At 46.6% G+C, this 27440-nt stretch overlaps 1 protein-coding gene across 7 annotated transcripts in view; it reads left to right on the forward strand.

Annotated features, from left to right (window-relative positions):
- PPP2R5C (protein phosphatase 2 regulatory subunit B'gamma) overlaps nucleotides 1-27440 on the forward strand; it is a 115043-nt gene that overhangs the window by 24758 nt on the left and 62845 nt on the right. Inside the window, exon 1 of one of the 7 annotated variants that reach the window (XM_081119054.1) lies at nucleotides 10608-10869. The exons of 3 other annotated variants lie outside the window; for them this stretch is intronic. In XM_081119054.1, coding sequence (XP_080975180.1) covers nucleotides 10779-10869 — 91 coding nt within the window. In that variant the 5' untranslated portion in view covers nucleotides 10608-10778. Of the gene's footprint in view, nucleotides 1-10607; nucleotides 10870-27440 lie in introns of those variants that run through there. 3 more of the 7 variants (XM_081119056.1, XM_081119057.1, XM_081119055.1) reach the window with 3 other exon arrangements.

The following is a 27440-nucleotide window of genomic DNA, read 5'->3' on the forward strand; positions in this document are numbered from 1 at the left end:
CCCCGGGTTTTGTGCTGCTATACACTGGGCTGTAATGTAAGTCCTTTGTTCTTATTGTTCACATCCTTGAACCTCTGAAAGCTACATTGAAGGAACAGAAGTACTGGACCAAAGATGCATTTTCAAGAGCCCTTCATGCATACTTTCCAGAGATGACACCGTACACACACTGCCCCGAGCACGGGAGAGGCCTGTCCCAGTCCTGGGGTCACTTAGAAGCTTTAGTATTTCCTATTTTTATTTAAGGCTAGTGAAATAAGTCAGCGAAACACAAATACCATGTGACTTTACTTATATATGCAATCTAAAAAACAAAGCAGAAACGGACTCATAGACTCAGAGAACAAACAAATGGTTGCCAGAGCGGGGGACAGAGGTGAGGAGGGACATGCTTCCAGATATGCAGTAAATAAGTCACAGGGATGTAAAGTACAGCATAGGGAATATAGTCAGTAACAGTGTAATAACTTTGTACGGTGACAGTTACTAGACTTACCTTGATCTTTGTGTAAGGGGTAAAAATGCCAAGTCACTATGTCACACACCAGAAACTAATGTGATGTTGTATGTCAGCTGTATTTCAGTTTTGGGTTTTTTTTAAGTGAGACTGAATGTGTTCTCCAGGCCCTGTTTATGCAAAGATTTTTCTGAATTAGTCCCCTTTTTTAACATTTTTGGTCTAGAAGGTAGAAGTCTTAAATGTTAAATGAAGAGACCACTTTCTTTAAGTGACTTACGGGAGGTTAGATTAATTCTGGGCTCTGTTTCTTGAGGCACTCTCTCTGTGTTAGAAAAGAAAGGCCTGGGAGGGTCAAAGTTAAAATAGAACAAGGTAGGACTTAAATATTTGGTCTTTTAGGAAAGAAGTTGCAACATTATTGGGAGAATTTACTAGAATTTCTAAAAACTGGCTTTTGAGTCGCAGTTAAAAGTTTATATTTCTCGCCCTCCTTTTGTGAAAATATAATACTTCAGCCTCATTCAGCACAATATTTTTTCTGATACAGTTGAAAGTTTTGCCACCACGGGGATTATTTTCCTGCCTAAACATGAATTAGAGGAGCTTAGCCTCTTGCCCATTAGTTGAAGAATAACAGAAATGGAGAGAGCAGTTCCCAGAGCAGGCACTGCTCTCGTCAGGCTTTTCTTCTGTGGTCCAGTTGTGTCCTCTATCATGTCTTGATTTCCGTGTCTTCTCCTGACACAGTAATGAGCGGGAGTGGCCCTGGACGTGGTGAGGCAGGTGCCAGTTCCCAGCAGGTATTTACTGTCCACCTGGGTTGTGTGGAGCGTGGAGCAGTGATCAGGACGACAGCAGATCCAGACGATTCTCCCCTCCATGGTTGTCCAGCTCTGGCCCCTCCTGGCTGTGTTCTGCTAGCAGCTGGGCAGCAGAGGTGCCATCATGGCTGCTGTTGTAAATAAGCGAGAGCTGGTCTCACGTCAAACAGCCTGAGCCCAGCCGCAAGCCACAGCCAGCCCAGCCCTTTCAGGGAACCCTCCTGCCCACTGTTCTCGGGCCACAGATGTGGCTGTTACTCCATGGGTGAGTCTCAGGCCTCTGCAAGACCCTCTGGGCAGAGCCTGGCTGGGGTTTGGTGTCAGCTGGTAGCTGTAATCACACACTGAATGTTTAGCTCAGGCCTTCCCCAAACCTCACCTGGATTTCTCCCAGCACCTTACATTCAGCACACGCTCTCTCTCCCTCCCCCGCCGCCCCCAGCACATTGTTCCTAGGATGGTCCCATCCTGTCCAGTCCCTCCAGGCCCCATGGATTTCCTCGGTGCCTGCCTTCCCCAGAGGCAGCCTCCCCGCCCTGCTGGTTCTGTCCCCTCCAGGGTCTCCTGAACCACCCTGGTTGGAACCTGCCTTATCTTTTTTAAATTGTGGTAAAATATACATAGCATAATATTTGCTGTTTTAACCATTCTTAAGTGTGTAACTTAGTGGCATTGAATATATTCACAACACCTTGTGCCCGTCACTGTTGTCTGTTCACCACCCCACCAAACCCCTGTGCTGTTCATCCATCCATCGCCCCCGCCCCTGGCAGCCACCGTCTGTCTCTGTGGTTTCAACTCCCCTCGGTCCCTCATAAGTGGATCATACAGTGTTTGTCCTTTTGTGACCGGCTTTTCCACTGAGCATGACGTCCGCAGGCTCATCCGCGTTGCAGCATCTGTCAGAGTCTCCTTCCTGTGCAGGCTGAGTGGCACCTGCGTGGCTGGGCCTGTTGCTTGTCCTCGCCCGCGTGGCCTGGGGTCTCAGAGCGCTCTGCACGCACTGCTTCGCCCACCACGCATGCTGCCTGCAGCCTCCCCGTGGCAGGGCAGAGGCGGTCTGTGCGTCTGTCGTGGTACCTGGACCAGTATCTGTCAAGGGCCCCAGAAACACGTTTACTGAAGAAATGTAAAGCACTTCGGGCCCCCACCTGTTCCTTTCCACAGAATTGCTGTAGTGTCACCCCTCGTGGGGCAGCCAGACTCCGTCCAGGTTCATCACTCCCCCTGCCTCAGGTCCTTTGTAAAATGGGGTTGTCACTGCAAGTTGACACGAAAGCACTTGGGTAGATCACGTGTTCTCTGTCCACTCTGTGTTTCGTTCCCGCCTCCTCAGGACAAGGAAGGGCTGGGGGACCTGCTGGCTTTGAAGGTTCCCCAGCCCAGGTCCCCTGACAGCACTCCGGAGAAACTTTCCTCTGTCCCCTCCATGTCCTCCGGGGCCTGCTGGTCCACCCTTTCTAATCACTTGCAGGACTTGCTCACATCAACACCACAAGCGCCTGTCCCTTTGCCCTTGCTGTTGGCAGCAGGAAGTTCCCTGGCAACCTTTGAACACAGCTGAATGCCAGGTAGCTTTGATCTGCCTAAGGAAAAAGTCTATTTTAAACTGTAAGTGAAGCCAAATTTTTTAGGTTAGATTCTTACCCGACGAAACATATGTCGTCACACACGGTTTCCAGTTAAAGCAGTGACAGCGCCCGCGCCTGCAGTTAAGGTGCCTGTTGTCTGGGTCCGAAAAGACTACTGTCTCTTAATGAAGCAGATGTAAAACTTCGTCACTAAAGTGAGCACATATTTACTTTTCCTACAGAATTGCTGGGGATGTGCAAAATAAAGCCTTTGGCTGAATTTAGAAACTAGAATTTGAAAGCTGTATTCAGAAATGCTCCCTAGAGAGAAGACCAGTGGGAAGTATTTATAGGCCATTTGTTTTTAAATAAAGACCAAAACGAAGTGACAGAGACACCAGAGAAGGGAGGATTATTCCTTTCTAAACCTTAGTTCTGGAGCAGCACAGAGATGCTGACCTGCGGTGTCCCTGGGAATGCACTGAGACCTGGGGCTGTTTGCACCCCTTCTCAGAGTGAGCTCAAGCCCTTCCCAGTGCGCCAGGGTGAGGGAGGAGAGGGGCTGGTGTCACAGATAGGCAGCGAGCCACAGAAGGCAAGGAGGACCGTCACAGCGGGACTGGAGTGCAGGACTGGAGTGTTGGCAGACTGAGCCAGGCTTCCGTGTTGGGGGGAAGAAGGAGTTCTCCTCCACGCGATCAGATGGCACATGTTTCAGAGTTCTGTGCCACAGGGAAGGTGTTTAAGAGTAGTAAGGGTTTTTGTAGGGTCAGAATTGGGCATTACTCCTGGATTCATCCATTCTCTTAACTTTGGTTGCGCACTTCTGTGCTGAGCACCGCCTAGGGGCTGGACTGGGAGGGAGCCTGGGCCCAGGGAAGGAAAGGGAAGGCCTCCTGGAGGGGTTAATCCAAGCAGAGAGCCTTAATGTGGCTCTGCCACACCCCCCACTGCAGCCTGAGGGATCTTTCTAAAGTGTATCAGTGTCCCCTGCTCCCCTGCTGCCTGCATCTCACTTGTCATGGCCAGAGAGACAGTGTGTGGTGGGATCCTGCCTGGGTCATAGCTGTTTTCTCCTGAGCTCTTCACCCCAGCAGAGCCATATAGCACCACCACCCACCCTCCGTCGTAATATTCCCATCTCCTAACAAGTGAGAAGTAGGGAGAACACATATACCCCTTTCACAGATGAGGAAGGACCTCCAGCCCAGGGTTGTTCAAGGCGGCCTTTCCCCAAGCAGGTGATGAAAACTTGTGTCCTGGTGCCAGCTACATGGCTGCGACTGCGTTGGAGCCTCTCCTGGGTGGCACTGCTGGGTGCTTGTTGCATCAGGGAGCGGCTGAGCCTATAGCCAGGAGGAGCACATGGGTTCCACGCAGCGTTGACAGCCTTTCAGTAAATAGTCAAGTCATCCATAACTGATCCTTCCAGACGGGAGTTGACATCCTCTGCCTTGTCGGTTTAGTTTGTCATGCCTGATGAGGCTAATTTTTGTGTGTGTTTTTACGTACATGATCTCCTTTGTGCATTACAACAGCCCTTTCCATCCTATTGCCTGGCTTCCCATCACAGCACGTTCTCTGTTCTCAGCCTACCCCTGAGAGACAGCAGTGATGAGGGCTTCTCCCTACTGTAATTTAATCTGTATATCTTTTCAAAAATCATTATTTTTAATTTTCATGGAAGTATTATATGCTTATTTTAGCAATACTGAAAAATATAGAGAGGTTTCAGAAAGAAAAACATTTGTAGCCATAACACTCAACAGTGACTACTGTTAATATATGGGGAGTATTTTTTTTTTATTTATGATTATGCTATTTCTAAAAAATTATACTTTTCACTTACACTTTTATTTTACAAATTTATAAATATTTTTTATATAGTATTTTACTGTGTGATATAATCCCTTTGCATTAAGGTAGTTTCTGATATTTCAGAATCATAAATAAAAGTGTGATGCTCTTAAAAAGAATAAAATACTCAGGAATTAACCTAACCAAGGAGGTGAAAGACTTGGACATTGAAGTCTATACAGTGTGTTGTGAAGACATTAAAGAACACAAATAAGTAGAGAGACACCTGTGTCTGCGGGCCAGAAGATTAACATTGTTCAGATGTCAGTACTGACCAAAGGGACCTACTGGCTCAATACAGTACCTGTCAAAATTCTAACAGTGTTTTTTTCCCAGAAATAGAAAAATCCATCCTAAAATTCACATGGAATCTCAAGGGACCCTGATAGCTAAAGAAATCTTGAAAAAGACAAAGTTGGAGGTCTTACACTTACCCATATCAAAACTTACTGCAAAGCTACAGTAATCAAAACAGCATGGTACAGGCATAAAGACAGACACGTAGAACAGTGGAATAGAGCGCCCAGAAATAACCCTCACACATACGATCAAATGGTTGCCAACAAGGGTGCCACCCATTCATGGGAAAAGGACAGTCTCTTCAAGAAATGGTTTTGAGAAAACTGGATGTCCACCTGGAAAAGAATAAAGTTGGACCCTTACCTTACACCACACACAAACACTAACTCAGAGTGGATCAAAGACCTAAGTATAAGAGCTAAGACTCTGAACTCTTGGTGGGAAACATAGAGGGAAAGCTCTGTGACGTTGGATTTGTCGATGATTTCTTGACTGTGACACCAAAGCACAGGCAGCAACAACAGAAAGGATAAATTAGACTGCATCAGAATGTAAAACCTCTGCATCCAAGGACACAGTCAACAAAGTGAGAAGGCAACCCACAGAATGGAAGAAATACTTGGAAGTCGTTTATCTGATAAGGGATTAATATCCAGAATTTATAAAGAACTTCTACAACTCGCCCTGCCAGGCGTGGCTCAGTGATTGAGCGTCAACCTAGGATCCAGGCAATCGGGGTTCAATTCTCTGTCAGGGCACATGCCCGGGTTTTGGGCTGGATCCCCAGCAGGGGGTGTGCAAGAGGCAGTCAATCAATGACTTTCTCATCATTGATGTTTTGTTTTTTTTTTCTCTTTTTTTAAATATATCTTTATTGATTTCAGAGAGAGGAAGGGAGAGGGAGAGAGATAGAAACATCAATGATGAGAGAGTCATTGATTGGCTGCAGCCCATAACCTGGGCATGTGCCCTGACCGGGAACCGAACCCCGATCGCCTGGATCCTAGGTCGACGCTTAACCACTGAGCCACGCCCGGCCGGGCTCATCATTGATGTTTCTATCTCTGACTCTCCTCCTCTCCTTTCCTCTGTCTGAAATCAATAAAGATATATTTTAAAAAAAAGAACTCAACCATAAGAAAACAAACAATCCTGTTTAAAAATGTGCAAAGGATTTGAATAGACATTTCTCCAAAGAAGATACACAGATGGCCAATAAGCACATGAAAACATGATCAACATCACTGATCATTAGAAAAATGCAAATCAAAACCACAGCAAGATACCACTTTACACCCATTAGGTTGGCTATTATCAATCAATCAAAAAAAAAATAACAAGCCTTGGCAAGGATGTGGAGAAATTGGAACCCTTGTGACTGTTGGTGGGATTGTACAATGATGCCGCCACTGTGGAAAACTACACGGCAATTCATCAGAAAATTAGAACTAGAAATACCATATGATCCAGCACTTCCACTTCCCAAAAGAATTGGAAGCAGGGACTTAAATAGACATTTGTTCGCCTGTGGTATGTTTACCCATTATTTATATTATCCAAAAGGCAGAAGCAAACCAGTGTTCATTAAGGGATGAATGGAACAAGATGTGGTTCATCCATGTAGTGGAATATTATTCATCCCAGAAAAGGAAAGAAACTCTGACAACATGGATGGACCTTGAGGACATTACTCTGAGTGAAATAGTCTTGTCACAGACAAATCCTATATGACTCCACTCATATGAGGTCCCTGGAATAGTCAGATTCATAGACAGACGGTGGAATGGTGGGTGTGGGCGCTGTGGGAGGGGATGAAGAGTCCTGTTTGTTGGGGACCGAGTTTCAGTTTCACAGGATGAGAGTCCTGCAGATGAGTGGTGGCGATGGCTACACAGCAGTGTGAGTGTACTCGGTGCCACTGAACTGTGCACTAAAAAGTGGTTAAGATGATAAATTTTGTGTTATGCGTATTTTAGCACAATTTTTAAAAGTTAAGAAAATGTAATGCTCATTCATGGCTACTGTATTTCTAGAATGGATTCCCAGAAGTAAAATTACTTAAAGAACCTTGACACATATTACCAAATTATTTTCCAGAGGGATCAGAACCATTTCTAGATTTGTCGGGAGGGTTATAGCTTGCTTTTACCAGTATTGAGTAATTATCATTCTTAAAAATTATTGCTGATTTGATAGGTGAAGAAATACTTTTTTTTTTTTTTTTTTATCCTGACCCAAAGATATTTTTTCCGTTGCTTTTTAGAGAGAGTGGAAGGGGGTAGAGAGAGAAACATCGATGTGAGAGAGACACATTGACTGGTTGCGTCCTGCACATGCTCCAGGTGGGGCTGAGCTTGCAACCAAGGTACATGCCCTTGGCTGGAATCGAACCCGGGACCCTTCAGTCCTTGAACCAATCTCTAACCACTGAGCCAGACCAGCTAGGGCAAAAAATACTTTTTCATACATTTATTAATTATAGTTCTTTTGTGAACTGAATCATTTAAACATTGAGACCTCAGTTTTTTTCTTAATCAGTTATAGTATATTAATTCCTTGCATTTGTAGCATTTTTATTTCCTTTTGTTTTTCAGAGGGAACATGCAGAAATTTGAAATTTTTTAATGTGAGCAATATCCCTTAGGGGTTCGGTGTTTTTAAATGTTTGCTTCTGCTTGAAAACTGACGTCCACTTCCCTTTTCTTCTAAAGGCAGTGGAGACTTGAAGTTGTCATTTCAGTCTGTTTTTACTTAACTGTTTAACCCAACTCAGATCTTATGTTGGCATGCAGTTAAGACTTAAATTGATTTCCCCACATATAGCGAACCAGTCACCCTTTCCATTGATTTGAGGTTCATTCTTTATCATGGTATTACAATTGTGTAAGTATTTTTATCGATTTGAGGCTGTTGCCTCTGTCCCATCCACCTGCCCCTAAGCCCATATCACACCGTCACTAAGTCATACCCTTTATAGTTGGTAGGACTGGCCTTTCTCATTGGAAGTGCTCTCATTCTTCCGGCTGCTTACTTTTCCTGGTGAACTTCAGGATTATTTTGTCAACTACCCAGAAAAATAAAGAGACACAGGTGAATTTTACTGTAAACCAGTTTGGGGAAGAATTAACACCAGCCTGTTTACAGTATTTATACTTCCAGTCCAGAAGCATACCTTATTTTCATTTGTTCAAGTTTTTTCTTCCCCATGCTATGGTTTGTTTGTTTATATTTTAGAGTGTGTTTCATGGGTGATTTCCAGATCACAGTCTTTCAGTTCTTTAAAAAACTACATACGCATAAGGTGTCAGAAGAGCACGGGAGTCGCAGAGAAAGTTGAGTTCCTTTGATCTGAGACCATCAGGAAATGTCTTCACTTTTTCTTTCACTTCTACTCTGAATGTTTTACATAAGGATTCTAGGAGTTTTCTCCCTTATTTCTGCATCCCAGTTCATCAGCATGGTCTTAGGACAGGCACATTCCCCATCTCATCTCAGATGAAAAATTAAGTATTTGAGGGCAGGTCTGTCTTTTTAAAGTGCAGACCTGCAGTAAGCATGTGCTTCTGGACCCATTGCCAAGCCCCCTGCACGCCTCATTCCTAATTGTACTTAAGTCTGAGTTCACCTGGCATCACTCCCTGGGTGAGGGGGTGAGGGTGAGTCTGAGGGAGCGAATCCTGGGGAGCCATCTCACCCACCTCCGACGAACCCAGAGGGTCAGCACCCTGAATCTAAATTCACATCACCTGACTCCGGGCACAGGCCGTCCACATGGCAGAGGAGCCAGGCAGGCGGGAGGCCCCCGCACCGCTGGCCACTCCCCATTGCTTGTTATAATTTCGTGGCCAGCTGTGGGCTCCAGCAGCATCCTCAGCTCTGCGGAAGGAAGGGCCAGGGTGGGGTTTGGTTACTTTCACTTGTTTGTTTGTTTTTGGGGGGGTTTTCTAATCCTCGTCTGAGGATATGTTTTTATTGATTTTAGAGAGAGAGGAAGGGAGAGCGAGAGAAACACCCATTGGCTGCCTCCCATACTCGCCCTGGCCAGGGCTCCAGCCCGCAGTCTAGGTGTGTGCCCTGACTGGGAATGGAACCCACAGCCAGCCTTTTGGTGTACGGGACAGTGCTCCAGGCAACTGAGCCCCCAGGCCAGGGCAGTTGTTTGTTTTTTTAATGGCTGTTGATACACATAGTAAAAACTACATTCTTACTAGTGAGGGGGACTTAATAAGCACCTTGAACAGCGCACAGTGAAATGGGAACATCGTGCAGGTGTGACTGCTAACCCCAGTCGTGTCCAGATGTTTCTCCCCACTGTGAGCATGTTTAGGAGCCAAAGGGTTTCTGCATTCTTTTATCTTTTTTGTTAATCTTTTTTGTTAATCCTCGCCTGAGGATAATTTTCCCATCGATTTTTAAAGAGAGTGGGGGGCGGGCCGGAGAGAAATAAACATCGATGTGAGAGAGACACATCCGTTGCTTGCCTCCCATACACGTCCCGACTATGAAACCTGCAACTGAGGTACATGCCCTTGACAGGGAATCGAACCAGAGACCCTCCAGTGCTCTAACCACTGGCCATACCCGCCAGGGCGTTTTCTGCATTCTTGTTCAGAAGTAAGTGGGGTGGGAGGAGTGGTGTGAGAAATTATAAAAAGAGAAGACGTGGTTCAGACAGATTTAGTTGTGCTTGTGAAGAAGTGAGGACTTTCTTAAGTTCTGCCTGCAGAGAGATTCTTCTTAGAGTTTATGTGTTTTTATTTGATGCTCATAATGACATTTTTATTTTTTTTTGTGGGGAATCTGTCCAACCCCACACACACCCCACCCCAGTACTCCAATTGACAGCTTTTTCATTAACCCTTTTTACAGATAGGGAATTAAGATCTGAACAAAAGCTTTTAATACTAGCTCCATAAAAATAATTGAAATATATTTTTAATTTAAATTTTTTAATGTAAACAAAATATCTAAAACTTAAACGATCCTAATATGTTGACATCTTTAAAATGCAAAAATAAACACTGAATTTTATTTTGACTTTTTAAACTACTTTCTAGCTGTTTAAATTTTTTATTTTCCATACAATTTTTAATTTTTTAAGTTTTAACTGAATTTTTCCAATAAAAATTAGATCTGGAGAATAGCCAGTGTTTACGGGTTATAAGTTTATAACTTGGTGGCAGGAGACGTTGACAAGAATCCAAATTCACGAATTGGGACTGTGTAATATTTGAATAGCCATTTGATTTTTTTAAAAACCGGGATTGCCAAAATGCTAACTAACATACAGACATTAAAGTCATTAGAATTAAAAATAGAAGGCAGCCAGGTGGGTATAAAAATCCATTTACTTGGGGGTACCAGCTAGGGGACTGCTGAAATGTCAGGTCCCGTACACACACCCACACACACTTGTTCTGGTAGCTCTCAGACCATCTGTTTACAGTCTGGCGGGTCTGTGGCCTCGGTCCTGCCCCCTGAGAGATGGGACCTTTGCCTAAAAGTTATTGAAATGAAGACCGCAGAAGCCGAAAATGCCCAGGTTTCTCGTGCACGCTGACAGCAAACAGAAGGCTCTTTCCATTTGCAGGTTTTCTTAGTGTCATTTTAAGTTGCAGCTTCCGGCCAATGGGCGGGCTCCATGCTGCTGACGTCACGCGGCAGCCAGTTCCCTCCAGCTGCAGAGCTTCAGTTTGGCTTTTTTTTTAAACTAAAATGGAGGCTGCTTTCTTGCCTTAAGGAGTCCATTGCCTTCCCCGCCGAGTCTAGATGTTGACATGTAATAAAGCGGGCAGGATGGTGGTGGATGCGGCCAACTCCAACGGGCCTTTCCAGCCCGTGGCCCTTCTCCATATTCGAGGTAAGTCAGCGTGCGTTTCCCCGAGTGGGAGCCTCCGTGGCTGGTTAATAAATGGCTATTGTGCTTCAGATAAGACCAGCAGGAAGTCCTTTCCCGCAGAAGTCGCCGGTGCCCTGCAGACGGGACCAGGGGCGGCTGGGCGTGGCCCTGCAGTTGGGCATTTTACAGTCTACTCACAGAATTTGAGTCTTGAGAGAGGCCTTGCATGCATAGTTCAAAGCTGGTTTTTCTGCTTTCTGCTCGCTCTCCCATCCCCCTTCCCGAGCTGTGCTGATGTCAAAGGATGTGAAGTCACCGCCTGGGGAAGGTGTTGGGTGGGGGGAGGAAGGAGAGGCGGGTGGCAGTGCCTGGCCAAGTTGTCCGTCCACAGAGTTTCTGTTACATCTGTGTTGCTTAATACTGCAAAGGCGGCGTCGGGGGCACATCTCTGAATTAAAGATGAACTGCAGTCAGGAAATGTGCAGAAACCATTAGAAAAGAACTTCCATTAAAAGGATTGTTTCCTTCTTGCTGCGGAGCCTAAAAGAGACATACATCTGTGCTCTGAAATGTTGAAATCCATTGTGGGTCATGATTTCTGAAATGTTAGCGCTTTCCTGGACACCTGGGAACTATTTTGCATTTAAATTGACTGTATTGCCGTTTGACTTTAAAATTTAACATGGCAACAAGTTTTCAGTGTGTATATAGGTTACTTTCAATAATTACAGTTTGCCTGTTATAGTTTATACAAAATTTGGCTTAACACAAATTTAGCTTAAAAGACAATAATAGGAACATCGAAATGTGAGTGGTGGTGGAGTGTGCTTATTCTTAGTTGATATTTTAAAACATTTGTCATGCAAATTTTGTTCAAAATCGAGTTAAATAGAAAATAGATGTTACACTTCTTCCGAACACTTTAAAATGTGTAATATCACAGCTGTGCCTTAACCAGACAGTTCGACCTGTCGGAATCCCCTCTGCAGCCCGTGGGAAGGAAGGGTGGGGGAGCAATTTCTCGGTGACGTCCGTGTGACTAAGATGCCGGGCAGGGTTTCCCAGATCCCAGGGTGGACCCAGGGAAGATAAGCGCACAGGAAGACCCAGTCAGTTGGAATAAAATGGGTGTTGCTTTTCTCTCCAACCCTCTTTACTGGAGAGGGTGGAAATTAGAGTCCACAGTGGCCAACTTGTAGGCCGGGCTGTGGATTCACTGTTTTGCAGCGCTCCCAGGAAACAGCAACCATTGCCGAGCATGGCCTGTAGGTAATTCAGCTGCAGACCCAAGCAGACAAAAACACATGCCATTGTTTTTACATTTAAGTTAGTTCTGAAACACTAGTTAGCAAGAAGATGGTTGTATTGCATATAAAATCTACATTTTTATACTTTTAAAGTATCTTATCAATAATAGACATTTTGGGTTTGTGAGTTTTCTGATTTTATTAGACAGGATACCAGTTATTTTTTTGAACTATGAATTTATTCTGAAATGAAATCATTTGACTTTATATCTTACACCACATTGGGTTTTTAATTTTTTTTTTAATTCCAAGACCTCGTTATGGCCTGTTTGTACTTTCTGCAGTTGGGTGAGTGGTTGGTTGATTGCCCTCTAACCAGAGGGAAAGGGGTGGAGTGCACTAACCTGAAGGGACTGGAGTTCTTAAGAAGGGGTCACCTTTAGGGACCTAAAACTAATTTCTAATTCAAACAGTGGGGGTACTTTCTAATTTCTAATTGAAGAGTGCTTGATTTACTCATGAGGACTTTCTAAGAGAAAGCATGTTAATGAGAGGTTCAGCAAAGTATTTTATTTATATTGGCTTGTAGAGTCTTGATCAGTTTAATGTCCGGTTAGTAGCTCTGCTGTGTGTCCAGTGAGGGTCAGGTCATTAAAAGTGACTGAGACAGTGCAGCAGAGGAACCCTGGTTCAGTGGAAACCCAGCAGGGGCCCTGGTGTGCGGGACCTGGTGTAGTGATGCTGGGAAAGGGCCCAGGGGCAGCACTGAGGGGCCCTCCCTCCCTGGGGACACCTCGCTTCCCACTTAGGAGAGTCTTCCACAGGGCAGGGACAACCTGCCCAAGGTCACAGGGCCTGTAAGTGGCAGAGCCAGGACCCAAACCCAGACAGTTGTGTGCCTTTGTTTAGATGGTAAAAAAAAAAAAAAAACACCTCATTTAAAATGGAAATCTGGGCTGTTTGTAGAACCTCTGCCACAGGATTAATAGCAGGTTTTTCCCAAGGCCTTATCAACACCCATCTGTTTCGGCAGCCTCTTTTGTGTGACAGTTTTGTGCCCAGGGCCCATTTCTTCATTTATTATACAGATATTTGTTCAGTCCCTGCCTCTTCCTGCCAAGCAGGGTCCTAACTTGGAACTTGAAGCTATGGTGATGGCCTGGCTTTCCCAGAGTTTAAAGTGGTCCCTGAGGGCACGCAGGGGGCAGTCAAGTAAACAAATAAATCAATACTATCACTACACTGATTAGGAGTCCCAATTGGCTGGGTAGTTTCCTCCTATTAGATGGTCTGTTGTTTTCCAGTTAGCATATTCTAAAAAGCTCACATGTGAAAGGGACATACTGTTGAAACTTAGTGTAAACTTTTCTGCTGGTGAAAGGAGGGAAGTGCCTGAACCCCGACGGCTGTGAGTTTAGCTTGATGACTTAAATCCTGTACTTCCCGCGCTGGCCAGGAGAGCTGTCTCGTCAGCAGAAATGTTATCTGTGCTGTCTGTCCACTGCCATGGTGGCCCCTGGCACATGTGACTGTTGAGCACTTAAAATGTGGCTAGTGCCACTGAGCAATTGAATTTTAAATTGTATTTTATTTCAAATTTAAGTAGGCTCATGTGCCTAGTGGCTGCTGTATTGGACAGCACAGCTCTGGGTGGGACTGACAGTGTTTTCCGTTTCTGGGCAGTCACTATTTTTGGCTGTGATGAAAGCAGCCATAGACAGTAAGTAAACGAAGGGGTGTGACAGTGTTCAGTAAAGCTCCATGTACAAAAGCAGGTGGCATATTTCATTGGGCCCAAGGGCCATCGTTTTCGGGCCCCTGTTCTAGACTGTTGCTTGAATTTTTTTAATCCTCACCTGAGGATATGTTTTTACTGACTTGAGAGAGAGAGAAACATGATGTGAGAGAGAAACATAGATTGGTCGCCTCCCATACGCGCCCCAACTGGGGATCGAACCTGCAACCCAGGTATGTGCCCTGACCAGGAATTGGACCCTCAACCTTTTTGGTGACCAACCCAGTTGGTCCAACCAGCTGAGCCCCTGCCGGAACTGTTGCTTGAAGTTTTTAGTTGCCTGTTAAGATTAGCAAAATAGGTGTCGTGTGGTCTTCCTTGTACTTGGTGGCTTGGCGGGGTTCCGGGAGCTGGGCCCTCCATAGAGCTCACGTTCACGTCCAGAGCTGGGCTAAGGCAGGAAGAGCCAAGCCAGGAAGACGCCGCTGGCCAGAGAGGAAGAAGCTGTCTGACCCTTTTCCAGGGGCTGTTACTCTGGCCTCAGAAAGCTGCTAACGGCTCTCGTCTTGCTCTGGTCGTTCGCAAGCTCCCCGTCTGTGCGTCTGTGTTTGAAAGACTGGTGGGAGCCAGAGAGCAAATGACGTTTTGTGTAAACGCATTCTTCCTGGGAAGTGGGGGTCTGATGATAGAGAAGTTTGTCTCACGAGTCTTCCTGGATCACCGGTTAGATGGAAACCTTCACCTTCCCAGTCAAAAGTTAGAGAGGAGCGTGCAGGACGCCGTCGGGAAGATGCGCTCCACGGTGCCGTTTCCTGCTGCGCTCCATCTAATGGCTTCGCCGGCGCTACTAGTAAAAGCTGCGCACACACATGGGTCCCTCCACGGACAACACGCCTGCTGATGTGCAGTCAGGGAATGCCAGCGAGGACATGCCTCGGATGACCCTCCTTCCCCCAGATCAGGAAGGAAAAGTGTTCCAGTGATGACCAAAAACAAAAGACCCTTCCTTCAAAAGATCAGCCAGTGGCTCATCCCTGAAGAGTGCAGCCGCTGCGGGTTTCTTCACAAGCACCTGTGTGTTGCGTACCTGCCCCCTGCCCTGAGCTCCCTGCAGTGCCCCCTGTGTAAGGAGTTTCTCCTGTATTCCTGAGGTGTGGCACTTAACCAGAGCAGCACAGGGGAGGGGGCATGTTTGTTTGGAGCCTGCCCACCCCTGGTAATTGGTCTGCCCTCAAACTTGGGTACAGCATCTGATCATGACTCCTGGCTTGCAGCAAAGCTGAACTCCAAGAATTGTCCATTAAAATATATTACTTGTGTTGAAGAGTAAGAGAAAAAGGAGGTAGTTAGTCGTCAAGAAAAGTGTGTGTTTAAGCCTAGGAAAGGACCGACACCTCACCAGCAGAGTGGCTGGGTACATGCGACCTCTGGCCCCATCTGTCTCGCGTCATGGCAGGGCGGTTCTCTAACCGTACAGCACAGGTCCCCTCCTGGGAGGTGAGCAGGATGTGTCCTGCCGTCTCTCTTCCCAAGGTCACCAGCTTGGAAGGCCAAGTCCAGTGCCCCTGCCTGGTCGGCTGTCCTGGGAGGGGGGCACACGTATGGAGCACCTCCAGTGTGTGGGCCAGGGCCCGGCCGCCCCTCTGTTCTCCCGCTGAGCCCCAGCACTGTGAGGCAGTGTCACTGGTCTGTTCTAGAAGAGCAGGGGGCACCCTTTTGCCCAGGGCCACAGAGATAAATAAAGTGGCAGTCAGCCCAGCTCCCTAGGTGCCAGGGCAGGGTGTTGAGGGGTGGCTGTAAAAGCTCCCGTCACCTGTACCTCCTGATTATGTTTTCTGTAGTGGAATATGTTTGAGTGTCTGGAGTTCACTCATCTCAGGTTTGAGCGAGAGTTTATGAAGCTCCACGCGCACATTCTTGGTATGAGGGAGAGTTGAAATGTCCTTTCCCTGCTGTCCCATCTCACGAAGTCGGCCAGGTGTGCATCGTTGGCTTAATTTTCTCATTTCCATGAATCATAGCATCTTGGGGAAGGCCGTGGTCAGCTGGGTATTTCTCATGGCATCTGAGACCATCTCTGAGTGTGAGCTCTGGTGGATTGAAAATAAAAAGTTATTTCTCTGAATGACCACGCAGAAAGCATAGTTATTTGGTGTATTTCTTAGATAATTACTTGGTCAGTTAAATAGTACTTGTCAGGCTCATGAGAAGCTGTGCAAGGTGCCTGGTTGAAAAAGTTGGCACTGGTAACCAGTCTGCTGGGGCCCTCCTCTCCTCTTCCCTGTCCAGTGGAGACAGTGCCATCAAGGATGTGGAGACGGAGAAGAGAACTCTGAAAAACGGGCAGCTCGCCCTCTCATGATGTACTGAAAGACAGGCCTATCGAGTCAGGAAGACATTGGCTCAGGGCACAAGGATAGCGGGCTAATACAGCAAGTGACGTCTGGCTTTGCTTCATCCATAAATCAAAAACTCTTCCAGCTTAGAAAACCAAACTTAAGAGATGTAATAGTGAAATACAGTGAGCAAATCTGTATTGGATCTCTGTTCTAAAAAAACAAAGTCAAACCACAGAAGACATTGTTGGGGCATTTGGGGAATTCTGACCCTCTTAATGGCAGGTGCAGCAGGGCCGCTGTCAGGCTGTCCTACCCTGAGGGCTGCAGGCGGGTCCAGGAGGGCCCAGCGCCATCTCCGGGAGGACTTCAGACAACAGAGAAAAGCCGCTGTGCTGCGAGGGTGCTCAAATGCGAGCACCTGCCAGATCTGGGGAATGGGTGTTCCGGTGTCCGCTCAGCTTCTCTGCAGGTTTAAACTTTTCCATAATGTTGGAGAAAAGTATCTTTAAAGTGTTTAAAGTGTTCTGCTTTAGGGAAAATGTGCAGAAAAAATGTCATTACTTAGAATTGTTTCCTGAATTGTGAGCAGTGGCCTTTTATGTTCGAGCTTCGGCTTTTCCTGTGTTTTCCTTTTTATTTCATTGTTGATAAATTAGTGGCCGGCAGTGAGATAATCAGGCTGAGCCATGTGGATGGGCAAGGTTGAGACCTGTGCCAGCGCCTGGGTACCAGTGGCCCCTGGGTGCTGCAGCCTCACAGGGGCACCCACCTGCTGGCACGGCCCCTTGCTAACTCCTAGTGGCTGCACAGACCACTGCTGCATTATCTTACCAAACGGTATTTTGGGGGTGTACACCTTTTTTGATGTTTATTGGCATTTTTATTGGTCTTTTAAAGGGCAACAGCCTTTAAGGCACACTGTAGGAGAAAACCAAGGTTCCCTCTGAACTTGAGAGGCAGGGTGCTTGGTGGTTGAGGGCAGGGAGGGGTTCTAAAACCACAGGGTTGGGGTGAGATTCCCCACCCCCACCCCACCCTGCTCTAGTCTTGGGAAAGCGACTCAGCTCTCTGTGCCTGGACCCAGGAGTGACATGAGAACGAGGTGACTGCCTCTGGGTTCAGTGAGGGTAAAATGAGTGAGGTTGTATACAGTGGGGAAGATGGTGAGACTCAGAGTGCTGGTGGTCGCCGCGGTCCTCCCTTTCCTAGGTCACATGTGGCACCTCAGAACCAGCACCTTAACCACACTCGCTTTATTACCTGTCTTTGTTTCTCCTGTCACTTCACCACCTGAAGAAATGAGAGCCATCCTAGTCCTGGAGTGTGTGCTGTGGCTGCTGCGGGGTTGTGTATGTGAAGTTTCCTCGTAGGATGAGCCCATTCCCCATCTCCAGGGCGGCTCCATCCAGGGTGCAGACTGCTCCGCGGTTGCTCCCGTGGGTCCATCTGTTAAGTAAAATAAGAGACCAGCATTTAGACACATTCCTCGCCTGCCCATTTTAGCTCTTCTGAAGAAAAGCATTTTCACATAACATTCATAAGGGCTTATTTAGAAGTTAGAGACGTTATATGTGATTGTCACAAATAGGACGACTTCACTTGTCACTTCCCTTTAGCTGTTTTTAATGCAGACGTTGCTTTCTGTTCATTAGCAACTTGACTTCCAAAAACTTCCTGTCTTATTGTCAAATCAAGAATATGAAACTCCTGGATTCGTTTTTTGTGTTGAGGTTTTTTAATTGAGACAGTATATGAACTAAGTGGGATCTCAGCCGTCACCTTATATCTTATTGTTTCACATTTTAATGCTGTGATATTTTTAATAGAATTGGAGCTTTAACACTGTTTGGTTAGATTTTTCAGTCTTATTGATGTAGATGAACTTTTAGTGCAACACTTGGATTCTTTTTTTTATTTTTATTGAGAGAGAGAGAGAAAAACATCAACTTGTTGTTCCTCTTATTTATGCAGCATTGGTTGATTCTTGTATGTTCCCTGACTGGATGAAACCCAAAACCTTGGTGTATCAGGACGATGCTCTAACCAACTGAGCTACTGGCTAGGGCACAAGATTTGGATTCTGGTCTGCTGGTTGTGTTACCTACGAGCAGTGTGCTCTGATGACAGTATTTTGACTTACTGTAGAAAGTTAAGGAGAAGAGGAATGTTCACTCAGGAAACAAGCCCAGCTCTCCCTGAGCTGCTGGTGCCTGGTTCTTGGTGGGGAGGGTGGCATGTACGTGTGTGTGTTGTCCACAATGTCCGTCCATATGTACAGCTGGGACTTGTTTTCACCTTTATGCAACAAGCTGAGCTCATCCGGGGCGGCACTTGCTGGCCGTGTTCTCAGAGCTCGGAAGCTGTGAGGGTGTCCTCAGTCCTTACGCAGGGCAGCGCCACGGAGGAATCCCAGAGCCACTTCCCGGGGGTCTGCGAGGCCGCGGCTGCCCTTTCGCTGCGTGGCCAGTTGCCTGCATGTGCCAAGGCAGCGGTAGCTTCGGAGGCTGCCTTGTCCCTAGAGCAGGGCAGCAGTGTGCAGCCAGCGCCACTGTCCTCCCCCAGGTGCGCTCCGGCCCGACCTAAGAATTCCGGGTGAAGCATGAGATGCTTAGTTTTATTGACTCTCAATCCTGTGTACACAGCTTTTCACACTGTGCGATGAACGCAGAGTCCACGTGAAGCCCTCGGCATGCCGGAGCACAGTGCTGTCTCCAGGAAACGGGCAGCCTTGTGAGTTGCAAGCTGAACTAGCCACTTTTCTCAGGAATGTCATTTTTACTTGAAAGAACAAAAGGCAGACAGGGTGGTTATTAAGACTTGAGTATTTGACAGGCCGTTTCCTCAAAAAGGAGTAAAGTGAGCCTGTCAACTCGAGGGAAACAACAGTGACCCCATTGGTCGCCTGTGATAAAATTCGAGCTTGCAAACAAAAATGTGGGTTTTGGAGAACTTGAATCTGCCAGCGTGAGCTTGACCGCTGCCATGGGAATGAGTGATGTTGACACGCGGCTTCTTGACGTGGACAGGGAAAGGAGGTCTGTCTGAGTCCACGCCAGCACTGGCCAGATGCTGCCGCAGAACAGGCGTGGGCAGAGGAGCCGCTCCAGTGCAGGACGCGCCCAGGCGTTGACGTAACTGGAACACCCAGCATGTAACCAGCACGGTTTCAGGTTCCATGGTGCAGCTGATCTTTAAGAAACTGCCACTTGTTGAATCTTAGTGTAGAATCAAAGAGCATTACAATTTTTTTTAAGGCCATTGAAATACTTCCCTTTTGTAACTAAACGTGTCTATGTGAGGCTGGGCTTTTGCTCAGAAACGTCAGCCAAAACAGCATATGAAACAGACTGGATGCAGAAGCCAAAATGTGAGCCCCCTGTCTTCTGCCAGGTCAGACACTGAGATGTGCGACAATGCAAGAGGGCTACCCTTCCTAGTTTTCTAATGAAGGCGTTTTCTAATGATACTTAAGTTAATGTGAAATAAGCCCATTCTTGTTCTTTTCAGTGAATTAATAAGTATTTTAAACATTCTCTAATCTGGTCAGCATCATAGGTTTAACCCCCATAACCCAAGCTCTTCAGGCTCCTTCATGCTTTTTTATAGTGTGCATGGGTCCTGACACCAAAACACTGAAAACCCTTGAGCCAGGTAATCTCTCTAGTGTGAGCTGGATGTTACCCTGACCCTATTTTCACAAACTTCTGTCTTTTTTCTCTTCCCCCTGAAAAAAAATCCCCATTCATTAATTAGCCAGCTAATAATGTAAACGGGCCTCTTGGGCCACAGTGAGGCAGTGGCTGCACCCAGCCCCTGTGCAATGGGCAGTGGAGTCACCCCAGGACCTGGAGCCGCCTTTTCTGCCTTAGCTGCCTTTTATCTCCTTCTGATCTTTTTAAAGAATCCATATGTGAAGATAACCACTTTTAAATTTTTAAAAAATTACAAATAAAACTAAAATTCTCCCTGGCCTTATCCCCCAAATCAGTCTCCTACCTTTCCCGGCCATCTCAAAGTAAATTCTTTGGAGTTTGCTGTGTATCATTCCAGACACACGAGCATGTGTGTTTTCACATAAATAATATAAATATGCATTTATTCATAGGAAGTATATAGTATTTTTTGTTTCTTCTTGGGGTCCTTCCTGGGATCCTTGATGAAGTCTCCATCCCTGCCTGCACCTGTGCACATGTCAGGTTTAAAAATGCACTTGATTGAATTACTTCTTTGGGGGGAATTGAAAGGAAGACGCTTAGCTTGCCTCCAGCCTGCTGCCCCCGGGACACCACACAGTGAGGATGCACAGATTCCCCCTCAGGAGACTGCTGTGCCTGTAGAAAACTCAAGCCACGGCCCCGTGAGGGAGGGCTTTTAAGACTAATAAATCCAGCTTTTTTTTTTTTTTTTGCAAATAAAGTCACAGATGACATATTGAAAAAGTATTACTCATTTTAAACAGAGGTTAACTTAAGTTTACACTTTAAGCCAAAGTTAAGCTTATGATCTGAAATTTCTTACTTCCTCTGTCCCTACTTCCTCCCCTCAAGCACTTTCTTATTTTATTTATTTTCCAGGTGAGGCCTTCAGGTATTGAAATGACCATTTCCTAAGACATGTGAACTCTCTTATTCAAATAGTGCAATGCAGTGGTTATGGATCCTGCATTTTTTAATAAGTGTTGTGCATTATATGCATATTAATCTTAAATTTTGCATTTAATTTTGATACGAGGTGCAATTATCAGTATCCAATTAAATGAACATAGATTGTCCTGCCTCCATAGGTTAGAAAAGTACACGTGGGGGGAGTGCGTATGTGTGCACCTGTTTATGTGAAGCCAGATACCACCTTATGAAAACTAGCTCAGTCTGTAGTCTTGTTACTTAGTATAATTGATGGGCTTCAGCATTTGTTTATTTGAGACTTTTCTCTATTTTTAAAAAGGGGGAGAGCTTTTAAGTGGAATGTAAGATAAACTTAAGCCCCCAAAATAGTTTTCATGCTATACTTCACATTTAAATGTTAAAAACAATAATAATAAAGGGAGGTTTAAGAAGTATGTTCAGCAGAGCGCTCTTTGGCAGGAAACGGGAACTTATCAGCCAGTCAATAGCCTTAACTGTGGCATCCACGGTAACTACCACATGCTGCCCGAGTAAATATTTATACCAGCCCAGTGTGTGTGGAACGAGGCACAGCCCGAGAGTCGATCAGCTCCTCTCTGCCACCTTGCACAGATCCGGGCGCCAAGCCTTTCCTTCGCTTGTTTCTCCCCGGGTTTTCCCCGTTGTTTGAGAAGAGAAGTATACTGGGAGCACTTCGGTACTCCTGGTCGCAGCTCGATGGACACCAAAGGAGAATGCTGGGACATGTTTGTCATTAACACCCAGGAACCTTTCTGATCTTCAAAGCTCCTTGCAAGTGTTCATTAACCGTCGTCTTTCCAATGAGTTGCAAACAGGTCTTGTTAGTCCCCTTTTTACAGCTGTGGAAACCAAAGCAGAGAGGCTCCCGACTTGCCTGAGGTCCCAGGAGGAGCTGGTGACAGAGAGCGGGCGAGCACGGGGTTTCTGACTCAGGCTGTGGCTCACACCTCTGTGCGCACCAGCTGCTCCTGCAGGTTCCTTATCACCGCGATCTAGCCACACAGTGCCTCATGCTCCCGGTTTGTACGGCGGTGTAGAGCGCAGTGCAGCTGAAACCAGGCTAGCTCATCTATGGTGTCATCTAGAACAGCAAGAGATGCAGATTCTGGGTCACGAAGGTAAGGCTGTACCTTGGGGGTTTGTGGTTATGGAGAAAATGAACTCAACTGAGCCTCACATTGTCTGGCAGCCCGCAGGGCCCCCTTGCCCCTTAGCGTAGCCTGGCAGCGCTGAAGAAACCCAAACCCTCATGACGGTTTTCCTCTTGGTGTAAGGATTTTGTACATCCTGAGGGAGTCACATTGAAGTTGCATCTTCGGCACAGCCGAGGAGAGAGTTTCAGTGCTAAACATCACCTGACTGCTACCAGAGGCTGCTCATGAGTCCTCTTAGAGTTGGGTTGGGTGTATTGCTCCATGGGTGGTGATGCAGTGAGGACCTCTTTGGGGGGTCAGGGAGGGGCATTCTTTACCTGAAAACTGGCTGTTTTAGGATAGGCAGTTGTCCAAGGGGAGACAGAACTACTTCTTGATGCTGCACACAGTTGGGGGGTTGTTTACACTGTAGTAAGGAAAGTCTGCGACCCTGTTCCTGATTCCCTGAAGCTCTGCTGATGTCTCCTTCCTCATGGCCCGCTTTCTGCGCTCTTGCTCACCTCGGTCGCCTGGTGGTATAGCAGCCCTGCGCTCTTGCCTCTGCCAGATGAGGTCAAAATTAAAACCGAAAATTTCAGTGAACTGAGTTCATTCAAAAGGCAGGAACACGCTGTGGAATATACTGAACACAGAAAGGAGAACACAGTTTAGCTTTGACTTCTGCCTTACAGCCACCAAAAGCCCTGTTTAGCGGAGGGCATGCCCGCGCCTGCCCCGCAAGGCAGAGGGGTGCGGGCGGGCGGGCGGGCGGGGCCTCCCAGGAGTCCCACTGATCAGCTCCGCGGTGGTCCCGGGGAGCAGTCGGACCCGGTGGGGTGACTCGCTCGGCAGCCTGGGGAGTGTAGGGGATGGGCTGTGGCAGGGGGAAACCCTGGAGAAGGGTTTGTATCGAGTGAACACTGACTCTTTGTGGACCTGCGGCCTCAGCGAGCGACCGAGTGGGGCGGGGGTCGCCGAGCGGGCCGCAGGCCATTATCACTCCGCAGGAGGCCGGAGGACGTGTTATGGTTCTGAGTGAAACTCAGGCAAGAAATTGAAAGTGATGTACCGGTGTATATTTGAGCCATGTGAACATATTTTCTATTTAAGGAATTAAAGGAAAAGAAGAGAGGGCACTAAAAGTAAGAGGGTGTCCTGAGGACTAGTCCTCAGTCAGAGCAGGGGTTGCTGTGGTGGCACCTTTGAGGTTACCGCTGTGCTTTCAGTCAGCTAACTGGCTAGAACACACATTGAAAGGCTGAGATCTGGCCCGGCCGGCGTGGCTCAGCCGGTGAGCATCGACCTAGGATCCAGGAGATTGCAGTTCGATTCCCGGTCCGGGCACATGCCCGGGTTGCGGGCTCGATTCCCAGTAGGGGGCGAGCAGGAGGCAGCCGATCAGTGACTCTCCCATCATTAACGTTTCCATCTCTCTCTCTCCCTCCCTCTCCCTTCCTCTCTGAAATCAAATAAAGATATATAATCAAAAAAAGAAAGGCTGAGATCTGGGCTCGGATGTGAGACCTGGCCAGGAATGAGCTCTGCCCGTCCTTCCCCAGCCTTGGCTCCCGCTCCTGCCCGGCCTCGTTGAGTACTCTCCTCTTTCAAGAGGGTGCCGTGTGAGGATGCAGGTGGACGGGGCAGGCAGCCACCCCACAATATCCTACCCAGGCCTCACTCAGATGGCATCATTCTGGTGAAGCTGACCGGCTCTTGTTGTGTGTCACTTAGTTGAATGAACCAGTTTTGCTGTATGTCAGACATTGTCACTGCAGCCAGCCCTATTCCTTTCTTATCTGTGAATAAAGGCTGTGAGAACCAAGTCTGCCGGAAACCAGAAAGTTCAGTGTCATCTTCAGCCGAGAGGCTTCTCACAAATTTCTGGGGCAGGGAGGGACTTTAAAGGAAGTTGTTGGAGGTAAGGCCTAATGTCATTGGTTTTCCTGGTGGCACAAGAGAGGAGGCCTGTGCAGAAAATCGAGACGGGGAGTGTGGAGAATGAAGGAGCTGACCAGAGACAGGGGAACATGGAGTGGCCTGAAGGGCATGGTCAAAAGGGTGATCGGGACTTTGTCACAGCAAAGTCTTCATATACAAGGTGGGGCAAAAGGAGTTTGCAGTTGTTGGTATGAAAAGTGATACAATTATTAATAAAAATACAAGCGTAAACTCTGTTTTGTGTACTCGGAGCTGTAAACCTACTCTTGCCCCACCCTGTATCTTAATGCCAGTTCCTTGTAGATAGATAAGCGCTGCAAATATTTTCCCGTCTCTGGGTTGCTTTCACTTTCTTGATGGTATCATTTGCAGCACAAATGTTTTTAATTTAGATGAAGTCCAAGTTATCTAATTTATCTTTTGTTGCTGTGTTTTTAGTGTCATATCTAAGAAACCATTGCCTAATCTAAAGATTTGCTCTCATGTTTTCTTTCAGGAGTTTTATAACCTATCTCTCACATTTGGTCTTTAATCCATCTTGCGTTAATTTTTGTATATGGTATTAGGGAATGGTCCGGGTTCATCCTTTTACAGGTGGATGTCCAGTGGTCCCAGCACCCTTTGTTGAAAAGGCTGTTCTTTCTCATTAAGTGGACTTAGCATGCTTGTTGAAAATCAATGGACCAAAATATGTGGGCTTATTTCTGAACTCTGTTCTATTCCTTGGTCTGTATGTCTGCACCAATCTTGATTACTGTAGCTTTGTCGGAACTTATAAAATCAGGAAGTGTGAATCCTCCAGCTCTGTTCTTTTTCAGAATTGTTTTGGTGTTGGCGTCCCTGGCATTTCCATGTGAATTTCAGGGCCATTTTTGTCAGCACTGAGCCCCATGTGCACTCGGGTTGGGTAGATCAGGACAGTGTGGCCCAGACCCTCCCTGGCAGAAGCTCCAGCTCTGAGGGGAGACCCTTCCTGTGGGGCATCCAGGGCCTTGGCCCAATATGGTCTAAGAACCCCCAGAATGTATGTTTCTGAAATCTCAGCATTTGTCATTAAAAGCGAATTGAATTTTGTATTTCATAACTATCACAGTTAATGTAAAAGTATTGAACATGATTGAACTACATTGTAAACTGATGTTCTAGGGAGTGTATCGTGTTTACCCTGTGGCTCTATGCACCCCCAGAATGCATACCCCAGTCTAAAAGGCCCAGCTGAGGAGAAGCCTGCCTATTAGAGTGCTTGTCTTTGTAAAGGTGGCAGATGTAACCCGGGCTGGCCCGCGTCCACACTGGCCAGTGGTGAGTCCTGACTCACAGCATGGCGGTGTCTCCTGCAAAGCTGCCATCCTCTCTGTGGACTCTTGAGCTAGATTTAGATCCTGTCAGCCTTGGCCATCAAAAAGATTTCATTCTTACGGGATGAAATCCATTTCATGCCTAAGTTATCTTTTTTTAAAAATATATATATATATATCTTTATTGATTTCAGAGAGAGGAAAGGAGAGGGAGAGAGAGAGAAACATCAATGATGAGAGAGTCATTGATGGAGCCCACAACCAGGGCATGTGCCCTGACTGGGAATCGAACCCCCATCACCTGGATCCTAGGTTGACCGACAGGCAACCGCTAAGCCACGCCCAGCCGGGCGCTAAGTTATCTTTTTTGGAAAATCAAGTTCTTGGCCAGGGAGCACGCGTACTTAGTTCACCTAGGTACAGGTGTACCAGAGGTGGTGGTCCAGGCTCAGGCGTTCCCAGACGCCGTGCCTCTGTGGCAAGGCCTTTAACTGTCCACGACAAAAATAAAGGTGACGTGTGTTTTTCAGAAAGCTAAGTTTATTTCGTTTATAGGACCACTTTCTGTTCTAAGGCTGTCCTTTTGGGTATTAAAATGTTTTTTCTGTTACGATTTTTTTTAATGTTCTAATTTGTTAGGGTGGTAAACCAATGTCAGTCTTTAAGATTCTTTACAAAATTTTACTGGTCGGTGAATTTCTAACTCCAGAACATCATTTCAAACCACAGATCCTAGATTTTCACCTTGTTTACATTTGGAATTACCATGTAGTATTTCAGATATTTTATGTAACTTAAAAGCTCATTTTTTTATTCCTTTTATATGACATGTCCAGGATCGGTAACTCCATGGAGAGAGAGTGCAGATTAGAGGTGCCAGGGCCTGGGGGAGCAGGAGGATGGGGAGTGAGCACGTAAAGGGTGTTATTCTGGGATAAAGAAAGTTTTGAAACTAGAGGGAGGTGGTGGCTACACAACAGTGTGAATGCATTAATGCCACTGAATTGTACACTTTAAAATGTTTACTATATGTTACGTGAATTTCACCAGTATAATTATATATATGGAGTGGGAGGGGGAGTGTTTTACTCAGGTTATATGAATCTTGGTGAGCTCACAATACACACACACATACACACACGAATGTACACATGCTTCACATACATCATTCATTTGTATCTCGAAGCATAACCATTAGAAGCTATTGGGTAGACAGCCTTTCTGCTCTGGGTCACAGGAAGGTTTGTTTAGCGCTCCCTGAGACACACATTTCCCTGGTCTGGCCTCAGAAACAATACGCATCCGCCATCTTTTGCAGCCTCACCCTGGAGAGTTGAAGTTCTGAAATCACCTTCAGGAGGAATCTGTCAAGTGTCTCCTCCTGCTCTATCTAGTGGGTGGATCTGTTCTCCGTGTTCACTGGGCCACTGGCCACCAAGCCAAGGGCAGGGAGCCAGCCCTGTTCTGTAAATTGTGAGAGGCAGCGTGAGATCTGCCCTTCCCTCCCCCAGGAAGGGGAGGGGAGGGGGAGGGGAGGGAAAGGGAAAAGACCCCGCATTATGTTGAAGTGAGTGAAGTCCTGTGACTTCTAAGGGCAGCGTTCCTTAGACTCTGTCCCTGCTGCTTCCAGAAGGAGCCCACAAAGGGGAAATGCCAGGTCAGGTCCCCGCCTGGGCTTGGAGTTCTGGGACGACCTGAGCATTCACTACTGTTCAGGCTTCTAGTTTTCTAAAATAATTGAGCTTGTTGCCAAATGTCACCTAAACTACTGATTGTGCTTTACTTTCCATAGAACAGTAAGATCTCTTATAACTCCATAAAGTTGGAATGTCTTCAAGAAAGATGATTTTTTCACTTAACTTGGACTGTGTTTGTAAATGTGTTGTGTGTTGTCAATGTTCAGATGGTTTTCTGTACATCGACCCTGATCACGGGACAGCCTCACACACCCTGGTCACACAGGAGGAAATCAGACCCACCACCCCACTTGGTGGCAATCCTGGCCCCAAGCCCCACCCCATCACCCTGAACTGCACCTTCAAATTGCATTTCCTCAGGAGCCAGCAGCTCGGCCCCACTTTTGTTGTTGTCGTTTTCTTTCTTAAAGGATTGAAATTGTGCTCCTAGAAACCGACGCTGGTTTAGTGTCTATAATGACAAACTAGAAAAGCTTTCCGAAATTGTCTCTTCAGTCCCCTGACAGCACAGTTTGGCATTCTTGCCTCGTAAGAGCTGGAGCTGAAATTAGGATATGTG

This window comes from Miniopterus schreibersii (assembly GCF_964146895.1).
Source record: "Miniopterus schreibersii genome assembly, chromosome: 1".
NCBI classification, from domain to species: domain Eukaryota; kingdom Metazoa; phylum Chordata; class Mammalia; order Chiroptera; family Miniopteridae; genus Miniopterus; species Miniopterus schreibersii.